At 31.7% G+C, this 12085-nt stretch overlaps 1 protein-coding gene across 5 annotated transcripts in view; it reads left to right on the top strand.

Moving 5' to 3' along the window:
• The window catches only part of Lrba (LPS responsive beige-like anchor protein), a 701372-nt gene that overhangs the window by 220296 nt on the left and 468991 nt on the right, over nt 1-12085 (top strand). For all 5 annotated transcript variants that reach the window (XM_071614622.1, XM_071614623.1, XM_071614624.1 and 2 more), the window contains exons 31-33: nt 1128-1206; nt 2570-2703; nt 6087-6148. In XM_071614622.1, the coding sequence (XP_071470723.1) occupies nt 1128-1206; nt 2570-2703; nt 6087-6148 (275 nt within the window). The remainder of the gene's footprint in view (nt 1-1127; nt 1207-2569; nt 2704-6086; nt 6149-12085) is intronic.

Raw genomic sequence — 12085 nt, forward strand, 5'->3', positions numbered from 1 at the left:
TGAATAATGTGACAGCTGCTTCAAATTGTATACTATAATGACAGTGAGTACAAATGACAGAATGTAAATTCTGCTTGAATCATTTAAGAAAGGTTTCTCAGGTGTTCATTGGTTGTTTGACAGACTAGACTTAGGCTGTCAGCGTATAGCAGATGTTAACTGATGACTGAATGACATTTTTTATGGTAATGGAGGTATAACTATTTGTGATAGTCAGTTCTTTATTTCTGTGATCAAAATATCTGACAAGAACAACTGGGAGGATGAAAAGTTATTGTCTCACAGTTATGGGCTCACAGTTTCAGAGGTTCAGTCCATGGTCAATTGACATCATTGCTCTGGGCATGAGATGATGCAGAACATTATGGCAGAAGGGCATGGCAGAGGAAAGTAGCTCATTCATAGCAGCCAGGAAGGAAGGAGGGGGTGGGGGGAGAGAGAGAGAGAAAGAAAGAATACATGCATATGCATGTATGAGAAGCCAGGGACAGAATATAAAAGGACCCACCCCTAGTGACCTACTTCTCCAGTCATGTCTCAACTACCTGTAGTTACCACCCAGTGATTCATTTAAATTATTAATCCATGCCAGGTATGATGGTGCATGCCTGCAATCCCAGTGCCTTGGGAGGTTGAGAGAGGAAGATGGCAAGTTTAAGGCCAACCTCAGCAACTTAGTGAGACCCTGTCTTAAAATAAAAATAAGAAGGACTGGGGATGTAGCTCAGTAGTAAAGCATCCTTGAGTTCAATCTCCAGTGTAAATAAATAAATAATCAAATAGGTAAATCCACCTATTAGATTACAGCTCTCATAATTTAATCTGAATTTCACCTTTGAACAGTCTTGCACAGTTTTTTTGAGCCACAAACCTTATATCTGATCAATTTTTTGTTTACCTCTTCAGTCCATGAACAGAAGGATTGCTTAGCTTGATAATTGACATGGTAACTGAATTTATTTATGAAAGGATTCAAGAAAATGATTGTTAGACTTTAGTGTTATCCAAATGGATATTTTAAAAATGCATTGTAATATATTGTTATTCATTGGTATGACAACTTGTTTGTTTGAATCCTTGCGTCTAAAACCAGAAAATTCCTGTCAATGATTATTTTTCTTTTGTAGGCAGTAGATCATCTAATGCAAAATTGCCCTCAGTTACAACAGTTGGTTCAGTTCCACAAGACCCTGTTTCAAATATGAGGTATTTAAACTATGAAGTTGGATATTTTGATTTATGCCTTTGGATTACATTTAAAACTATTTAGCTATGCTTATTTTCCTTATTTCCATTTTCCTCCTTTTCCTCCCTTCATCTCCTATCCCCTCCTTCCTTTCCAACATATGTCTCTCCCTCCCTTCCAGTATACATGGCATTTAAAATTTTTTTTTAAAACATTTAGAGGCTTGGAAATATTTTAGAAGTTAATTTTGTTTCAAAAGATTATAAGATGTAAAATGTTCATGGGACATGGCTATTTGTAATATATAACAGTGCTACATGATAACATATATTTATGTAAAATAAATATTTTTATTGTCACTTGCCTTATTTGTAAATATGTGTTTCAAATTCTAATTTGTAATGGTGTGAAAGTGTTTTCTACCACTAGATCCTTAGTGAACAGAGAATTCTTGATTTTCCTTAACATAATTGGGAAATCCACAACACTGCACAATATGCCCTAAGATATTTCAAGTGTAGGCTTGTTTTTTTCATATTTTCTAGGGTTGAAAAGTTCTATGAGTTACATAGAAGAATTGTTATTGAGGGCAGTACCTGTGAGGAGATGATTACTGATAGTAGAAACTTAGATAAGTTTATGTTGTTAGTTTCTGTAGCAACTACTTTCTTGATAGTGAGAACTGGAAGTACCCCTGGTGTGAACAGTGATAAGTAGTGGCTGTTCACATATTTGTTTGGCTTATGAAGCTTTAGATACTCTTAGTGTCCTGAAATGCAAGGGACTTTTTTTTTTTTTTTTTTAGTCTTTAAATATATGTTTTTGTATGCATGAATATATGTAAATATTCATACAAAAATATATTAATGTTAATTGTGATCAGTATAAATGTGCTTTTACATGATATTGTTGTATACATTGATAACTTTGAAACAAAAACACGGCCCTTGAACTCAATGATGATTTAGTGTTTAACAGACAAATTTGATGAAGTCTTGATTCTGTTTGGGTCAATATACAGCTTAAAAGAAAGTGTTTTTTGTCTTTTTTTTAAAATTTTTTATTTGTGATGCTGGGATGGAACCAGGTCCTTGTGAGCAAGAGCTGTACCACTGATCTGCACCCTCAGCCCAAGAAAGTGCTTCTAACAGATGAGTTCCAACTTCTCATAAGAACTGATGCTTAGAATAGTTGTTAACCAGGTTGTCTGTCAGGGCTCAAGGTACCAAGACAGATCAGTAGGAGGACTACTATGCATAGCAAAAATCCTGTGTAGCTCATTTTTAATTTTTGCATAATTTTATATTTCTGTGGAAATATAGTTCATTTTAAGAATGATAAATTGTATTGAATGATTTGAGTAACTTAACATCTTTCTATTAGTATTACAGAGAGACTGGAACATGCTTTAGAAAAGGCAGCTCCTCTTCTACGAGAGATTTTTGTGGATTTTGCACCTTTTCTTTCTCGGACACTTTTGGGTAGCCATGGACAAGAGCTGCTTATAGAAGGAACAAGTAGGTGACTTTTACTTTCATTTATATTGATTTATATTTCAGAGTTAAAAACTTAAATGAATAATAAGAAATCTGTATATTTTTAGTCTTTGACAAGGCTTCTTATAGAGTCTGAATCTTTTGAAGACTATATCCCATGTGTCTTTTATATTGAAACTTGTTATACATTTTTTATTAGTGATCTCAATGAAATAGAAATTGTGTGGTGAACCAAATAACTAAGAGTTTTTGTTTTGATACTTTATAATTAGCCATATGTGTAGAGATTTGGAGAGACTAGTGTCACAAGGTTTCACTAGAGCTTATGCTCCATATAAAAAACAGTATATTGCCACGTTAGGATTGTGGAATGTTTTTTTAGTTTTTATTAGTAGGATTCTATGTTACAAATAAGTAGAGATAATAGTAGTATTGTACTTCATCCTGCTTATATCATGCATAAATTACTAGATTTCTTCTAATAATTTGAGATTGCATCAAACTAGATAGCATGCAGAAGTAGATTGCTGAGGGTATTGAGGGCCAAGTTATTTATGGAATGGATGAAGAATAACAATTATTTATCTTTTTTTTTTTTTGCATGGGCATTTACATGTAGTGTCTTCAAATATTACACAGGATGACTCAATAAAGTGAAACAAGACTTACTCTAAATTTATTTAGGCAGCATATATCAGTTTAACAGAGGACATTTTTTTTCAAGTAATTAGGTCTGTTTACGAACTTAACAGACTCACTTTGAAATACCAGTCTTCAACCCCAAACTAAGAAATTTTAAGGAGAAGATAGAGGACTTATATCAATGATGAAACAGAATTAACTTTTGTGTCTAAAAGTATTAGTACTAGATGATTGCTCACTCTGGCTTGTCTTTGTCCATGTCTTTATCATTTAGGATAAAACACTATTATTCTATTCAAGCTTACAGATCCTGGAAAAATACCCCCAATCCCTATCTCAATGTCTTTAAAATATCAATATACAACTTTAGTATCAATATCTTTAAAATATCAATATACAGCTTTAGTATATGGAGTTGGTGGTGAATGATTTTATTTCCATAGAGTCAAAAAGTTGCAATAAATTTATGTGAAAACCAACATTCTCGTTTTAGAAATATTTATGTTTTGAATTGTAATTTACTTTGATATATCTAGAACATAATTTATTTAGCCATGGACTATTTGATGAAGTTTTGAAGGACTTTTATTCAGTAAGTAATAAAATTTGAAAAGACCTGAATTAAAAAATAGAATAGTCTATATTACAGGAATTTTCTATAAATTGTATTTCACATACTAATTTCTGTTTTTCAAAGTGGTATGTGACAACTTATGAACTATATTCTTTACTCCCAAAGTTATTTATTTGTTCTTATAGTACCAATGTCCTTTAGTCAGGGAGGTTAGTGTTAAGAGGGCTAATATCAGATCTATCGTGTCCTCTGAACCCCTTTCTCACTTATAATTGAGCATATTCTCCACCTCACTAACTGCTCCTTCCTCCCATAAGCCCCACATTAACTGTTCAAATCAAAATGAATAATAAGAAATGTGTGTATTTGAAGTTTTACTAGCAATGGTATTCTGAGCATTCAGCTCAGGGATCAGTGGATATATTTTTTCCTGACTCTTCATGTCAACTAGGTGGCAAATATCAACCTTTTCCTGGTTTACTAATCTTTAGTCTGGTTTACACTAATCTTCAGTCTTGGGAAATAAGACTGAAATAAATAAACAACAAACAAACAAATAAATAAGTGCATATGCAGATCCAGTTTTTGCTGAAGTATATGGGTATTGAAATAGCCTATAAGCGTGATTGAAGAGACAAAAGAGCATGTAAAAATATTTCTAATTTTGGTTAGCCCAGAAATCTTTTTATCCCTTTTGCTCATTATATGAGTAAATATAAAAGGGTCCAGATCAGGACCCAATGGTCAAAATTCTAACTCCTTTAGAATAGTGCAGTAATGATGAATGATTTAATTGTGCAAAGTTCTGAATTTATTTGCTAGTGTAATAGTTTTTGAAGTTGGAGTAAAACTGAACTTCTTGTATATTTTATGAACAGTGACAGACTTTGAGACCAGCAGAGGGCTGCACCAGCAATGAGAGATGGAGCATTGCTCTGCCCTTGCTTTTTGGCCTTGGCAGCATTAGCCCGAGGAGCTTACTTAGCCCTACAAAAACCACTCTTTAATTAATGCATTACCTGCTTACCTAAAGCAATATAAAGATGTTCTTTAGCTATTTTTTTCCAGTGCTATTTTTTTGTGTCAGTGATTATTTTCTAACAATAATAAAAATGGTTGTGACTTTTTTAAAAAACGAAGGAGCGAACATCCTTTTTAATCTGAATGCAATTTGTAAACCTTCAAAATGCCAACATACGCCGTCAATGCACTACAAGAATTATTATTAAAACAGAAGAAGAACTAAAGAGCACAAAGATAAGAGAAAGGGAATGGACAGGATACCTGGAAGAGTTTTACTGGAGAAAGGGGGAAAAAAAAGTAGTGTTATTGATTGTTTAAGTGCCACTAGAAATTATTTTAGCTGTCATACCCTGGAACCTAAGCTTGTGTTTGCTCAGAAAAATGTAATAATTGTAAAATTATAATAATTCTAGTCACTAGTAATGTAATTTAGTCCTTTTTATTATTGATATTTTTATGGATACTGGTTATATACTGTTATTTGAATGATTTTATTGGTAATTAAAACTAAAGAGTTATTTAGATGGGTATTAACCACATTACAATTTCTACCTAAGGATATTTTTGGAAAACCAAAATGACACATAAAAGAGAAAATGTAAATGAATTAATTTATAAGAAATCAGGAATAACAGACAACGGCTTGCATTTCTGTTAAGGTTTAGTGTGAGGTCAGAGGCCAAGGTACTAATAAGAGTGTTTGGGATGTCTGCTGCCATGAAACAAAATGGAAACTTGATTGATAGCTGGAGGGTTGAAGGGAGAGAGTGTGGTGGAGAAAGCAAAGGTCAGAGAGCCATTTCCCTTCTCTGCATGTATAACGATCAACTCTCTCCAAAACAAAATGTAGATGATATTGATCAATATGGCATATGTTGTCCACATTTCCATGAGTATTGTGAAATGTCATTATTTATTTATTATATGAAGTTATAATAAATGTTTTAGTATTTTGAAAGTTGAAATGGTATCTTTTACCAAAATAGTGGCAATTATGAAACCATGTTTACATGATCACATCATCAGTTCTGTACAGGTATGGTTCTTAGCAAGATGTTAATGTTTTATTTTAAAAGCCATTTTGGACAAAACTGTGTAACAAACAAATCAATCTTGTATTTTTTTTTTCTTTGTAATTGTTTTTAAAAAATTCTCTTTAAAATAGGTCTGGTTTGCATGAAGTCTAGTAGTTCAGTTGTGGAGTTGGTTATGCTACTGTGTTCTCAGGTGAGTACAAGAATAAATGTTGAATAAAAGTAAATTTTTAATGAATTTGTTTTGATAAGCAAGTATATTTGCATTATTACTAGGTTATACAATAAGTAGATTTTGAGTTTTCTGTTTTAAAATAATTTTATATGTATCTTGAAAATATGATTATTTTGAAATAAGTACTGAAAGAAAGGTGGTAGGTAAATGAGAAACAAAAGCTTTTAGAGTCACATTAAAAATGTCCACATCAAATGATTTTGAGATGACTGTTTCTCTGCTTTGTATTTTAAGGTTACAGAAACAGATTTATTTCTATACTTTGCGGAGTGCCACTCTGATTCCACTGGGAATCATGGGTTTACTTCCTTTTTGTGCAGAGGTTATAAAATGAGTGATAAATAATTTTGAATCCTTGTCATTGCTAATTATTTTTGACATACACAGTAGACTTGGGAAAGCATCAACAAAAATGTGGTAGCCATCATAATAATATGATGTGGAACATAATTTCTAATAGCAAAACTAGAAATGTTCATACATGTTATACTTAGATTTTTTTAATAATTTAAAAAATTTATGTAAAAATCATTTATCCTGTGCTATTTTGTTTTCTGTTTTGCTATTAACCAGATGAATGTTTTTATTGAGAGTTTTCTTTGTAGTCTTTTAAAAGTGATATCTTGCTGGTAGTAAATTCCCCTACTTAAAACTTTAAAAAAGCCTTTCTTAATAGGAAGGGTATTGGTCTAGAGGTCAAGGGTTTTGACCCATTTCAACACCTTTGACCTTCATTTACAACTCTCATGGTTTACTTGCCTAATGAATAAGGATAATGCAAAATTAATGCTTCTTTGTATCGATTTATTCATTTTAGTGCCTATATTGCCAAATTTATTTAGACTGTGCTGATGGACATTTCATGAATACAAATTAAAGAATCATAGAAGGTGTGAAAAATCAATGCTATGCTTTATCAATAAAGTGCAATAAGAAGAATTACTTCTAGGGATTTTCATAATGAACTTGTGAGGAGGAGTAATATTTGTTAGTGGGATTATTATTCTTAGATTTAGTGAAACTCATGTTTGTATAATTTTCTCTTATTTAGAAAAGCTTCTTTCTTCAAAAGCCGACTAAATAAAACTTTTCATTCAGCCATCTGATTTGAAATAATTCATTATTTCTTGGATAGAAATTGCCACATAACATTCACATTACATACATGAAATTACCCTTTTCGAAGCATTTATTTACAGTTTTTTCAAAAGAATATGGGTTTGTTTTTTATAGTGACTTAATTGTTTCATAAGTGAATTTTGATAGTGAAGTTTAATTTTCAAGTTTAGTGTTGAATATATTTTTGGTACATGAAAGCTATTTCAGACATAGTATATTACATATTTGAACGTTAGAAGCCATGAAGATAAAGAATGACACATTTTAACACAACTATTTCTCATGTGTACCACAGTAGTATTTAATACTTACCCAGTTAAATGGTATATAAAGATCACTTAGTAGAATAAGTTTCAAAAGCCAAAAATTCTCAAGGTTTTTGTTTGAATAACATACATTACTGGGTATTTGAAGTCCCTAGCATTTTTTATGAGTTCTTCAAAAGTTCCATGGCATCTCTACAAGATGTAGCACAGTGTGAAAAATGATGTGAAAAATGAAGCCAGAATTAGCTCCAGATGTATACAGATTGTTCCCGGGTGATAATTACATTTTTCACTTTGAATTTTCCTAATTCAAAGAGGTCAACTTGGTAATCACAAAAGTGATTTATTTTGTTAAGAAGTGAACTGTCTTTTTCTACATGAAAGGTTCAGAGATATGAAATTGAATTTCAAGTCGACATTTTGCAGATATTGGGTGGGGATGTTTTGAGTTTGATTGATAATTTTTTTTAGCCTGAGATAGGGTGGGAAGTAAAAAGCTACCATCTTGCCAAAATTTTAATTAATTTTTTAAGAGGAGATGGAGAGGATTGAGTGCCAAAGATCGAAAGATCAGGTCAAAAACTCTTTTTTAATCACATAAATAATGGTTATGCTTATGAACTTAACATCTGCAAATTTGATTTAGAACTTTACAAATTAGTTGGTGTTAATTTCATGACAATCAGCCATGTTCTGATTATTTTCTTGAATCTTTTCAAAACTTTTTCCTTTTGCATTTTTTTGAACAAGGTGCTTAATCACATTTTATTACAAATGGAAATTAAAGCCTAAGTTTCAAAAATGAGGAAGTGATCACATTTGGTTGTTGACAGTAAGACCAAACTGATCACTATACATTTCTTTAAAGCTTCAACTAGCATTATGTTTTTCCATGTTCATTTCATTCATTAATTGTTGATTAGGAGAATTTTATATTTTATCTTATTTACATTTTAATAACAGGCAAAATGTTGCTATTTAGAATTGAAAACTTTCTGAAAACATTTAGCATTGCATTTTTGAGCAAAATTAATTTATATTTCAGGTTTAATAAATTAGATTCATTCATATGTTGAATCTCATATAAAACAATTGAGGAACTATCTAAGCTGCAAAAACTGTTTAAATTAAATCCCATTACTTCTCAAAATAAAATTGCATACATTCTTTAGGAGACTGTATGTTCTTTATGCATAGAAAAAAGTTAAACAATTTCTCAACAATATTTCAGATTCATCGTCACAATCATGTAACTAATTTGTGCCCCATATTTGCTCTGAGTGCTATGTATAAACCTGATGAAATCTACTTGAATTTAAAGAAAATGTTAAATAAATGTTTCAAGTAATATTACTCCAGTGTTGTATACAGTGTTTGAATCTTGCTCATTTGACGTTAATATCATTTTTGAAAGAATTGACATTGCATTCAAGGCCACTTTATAAAAGCGTTGTGTTGCTCATCCTAATTCAGTCTGACATACATTCCAATAACACTACCTCCCTTCTTGGGTTTAAAGCTAAATTTATGACTCTGCATTGTGAAGTGCATCATTTAAAAATGGTTTCAACCCAAAACATCTAATAAATAAATAATGTGTATGGCTACTCAGTAGTAGACTTTCTAGACTAGAAATCATTCCATCGGATACTCAACAGTCCACTATCGGAGAGGGCTGTCAGATAAATCTTGTGGTAGCTGCATTCATGTCCTGTAAATCACATATTATTGTCTGAGCCTTCTGCCAGGTCATCTATTCTTTTCCCATTTATCAGAAATGCATACAGTATATAGAAAAACTAGAGGCAGCATGTAGTCTGTCCTGGCATCCTGAGTAATTAATTAGCAGCAAAAGGTAATTTAAAATGCTAACATAGTCTGATTTTTCTTACAAAATTTTTAAAATCACAGTAAGTAGATTTTTGGAATTTAAGGAAATATTTTCTTCACCTGAAGGTATTGATATAAGACTTGGTCAATTTTGACTTAAGTGTTTTTTCTTTCTGTATCTCTGAACTATTAATTTAAACATTATAATATTCATAATAAGGATCAGCACCATTCTCATGTTAGTTTTGTCTTTGAAATTTTTTAAATCATGAAACATACCTTTTGTTTTTTTACTTTATACTCTTTTTTTTTAATCCTAGATTTCTTTTCTGTTTGAGTTTATCTTTTCTGAATATATGACACTAATGCTATTACCTTTGCCTTTTTAGTTCATGAACTTTGCATAGTTGTGATGGGTAGTTGATTATGAGTGTGTTATTTCAATACCAGTACACACGCATGCATGTCCATTGTTAGGTCTCTTACTGCTTATACCTCATTTCTTACCATGTATAAGGTATTTAAAGTTACCCAAATGTGCCATTTTATTTTTGTGTGTGGGCACATGCTTTTTCTTCACTAAAATGCCCCCTTTTCAAATGTGGTAACTCTTTAATTGTTGACTTCTCATTATTAGGAACACAGCTTAATTATTCCTTTCTCAGAGATGTGTATGACATCTCTTTTATCTCTGTTTTTCATTTCATTGCATCCATCATAGAATTTAACAGTACTTGTAAATATGTATGTGTGAATATGTTCACTTTTACTGTTAGTCTTCCTTTCTACACTCCAGATTCTAGGAAGGCAACAGCCATTTCTGTTTTGTCATTAAAATATACTAATACTAACATAGTCCTTGGCACTTGAAATTCAAATCAATATTTATGGGAAACTTCTAGCAGTCTTTTCTGGCCAGTGTTCCTTGACTTCCCGCTTTCCCACAGTTCTGTGCGTCAATGTGGTATCATTCAGTGCACTCACTAATCCATCTCATTGTAATTTCATCATGTACTTTAATTGCCCATGGTTTTTCTTTGCTGTCCATTTAGAGTATAAATTTCTTGAAGGCAAGAAATTTTTCATTTTTGATTCCATCTCCAATATTACATATTGCTGAAGCATATGTTTATATAATTGTATAATTATTAAGTGAATGGCAACAAGAGTCATAAATCATCATGTTTTGGACTTTTTTGTCTTTTTTTCTCATCTTTTTTATTGGTACATTATAGTTGTACATATCATGGGATTTGTTATTACATATTTGTACATGCACACATATAAGAGTACAGTTTGGCCAGCAGCACCTTTTGGTCTTTTTCATTATGAATATTCCCTTACTTTTTGATATTAATTACTTCTTATATTAAGTGCCAAATTTTATTAGATTAGCTATTTTGTCATTACTAAATACTCTAGTTGTGTTCATGTATAAATAGGGTCTTTGCTTTTTACATTTTCCTTTGACTTAATTAGACTCACCTCTTGAAAAAATCAACTAGATTGAGGCCTAATTTATATACAATAAATATGTACATTTTTTAAAAGTGTACAGTTCAATGATTTTTGACATATTCATAACCATGTAACAGCCATTTTAATCCAGGAAGTTTCTCTATGCCCCTTTGTAATCAATCCCAACCTGTGTCACCTCAAATGCCACTGGTTTGATTTCTGTTACTATGGATTAGTTTCACTTACTGTAAAACTTTATATAAATGGAGATTTATTTCTTTTAATTTGGCCCTTAGATACTCATACTGTAGGGATACATTTCAAACTTTTACACTAAAATTCACATCCGGTTTTAGAAAATTATGTAATCTTTAAAAAGAAATCATTGAGCCAGTAAAACAAAGGATTATTTTTTGCCAACTACAAAATAGGAATTTTTACTAAAAATTGTGTAGTGGCAGTAGAGTGTTTTTCACCTGTAAAGAAATCCTATTTATAAGACTTTTGTACAGCATCATGTTGGGACCATTAGCTATATTTTTTAGAATTTTTCATTTTTACTGTCCGTCAGGCTTATTTCAATAATTTCTCTACTAAGGAGCTTTGTGTGATTCTCCTTGCCTTGGCTGAGCCTCCTCCTTATGCCTCCTGTGGTTTTACGCATCCACTCATTCAGCAAACCTGTGTCATGGTTTTAGTTGAGCCCCTCCCTTTAAGCTATGCCTTAAATAGATCAAGAGGCAAAAATTAGTAAGAAAGACAAATGACTATAATGCAAAATAGAGTTTTATAAGGATTGAAAAATAAAGAAAACACTTGGACATGGATAAGTATTAGGGACAAAACTAGTTACCAGTCCTTATTTGATAGTTTATTTTTCTTACAGCAGATTTTTTTTTAAGAGCTTTATAGTTTTACATAGTAGTTGGGTTAATCCCAGCAAACTCATACATGCTTGGAATCAATTTCAGTTCATGATTCCCCCTTATCCCTTCCTCTTTCTCTTCTTCTCCTCCCTTCCATCTCCCATCTTCCTTTCTCTACTATACTGGACTTCTTTGGCTTGTCAATTTATTTATATTTGATTGGTTCTTTCTATCTGTGTATAAAGCCAAAGTGCCCTGTGCTATATTTATATATGCACATAATATGATTTTTTAAGGATTCATTTTTCATTGCCTCCTCTTACCCATCCCTCGACTCTGCCTCTTGCTCCTTCTTC

This window comes from Marmota flaviventris, chromosome 7 (assembly GCF_047511675.1).
Source record: "Marmota flaviventris isolate mMarFla1 chromosome 7, mMarFla1.hap1, whole genome shotgun sequence".
NCBI lineage: Eukaryota > Metazoa > Chordata > Mammalia > Rodentia > Sciuridae > Marmota > Marmota flaviventris.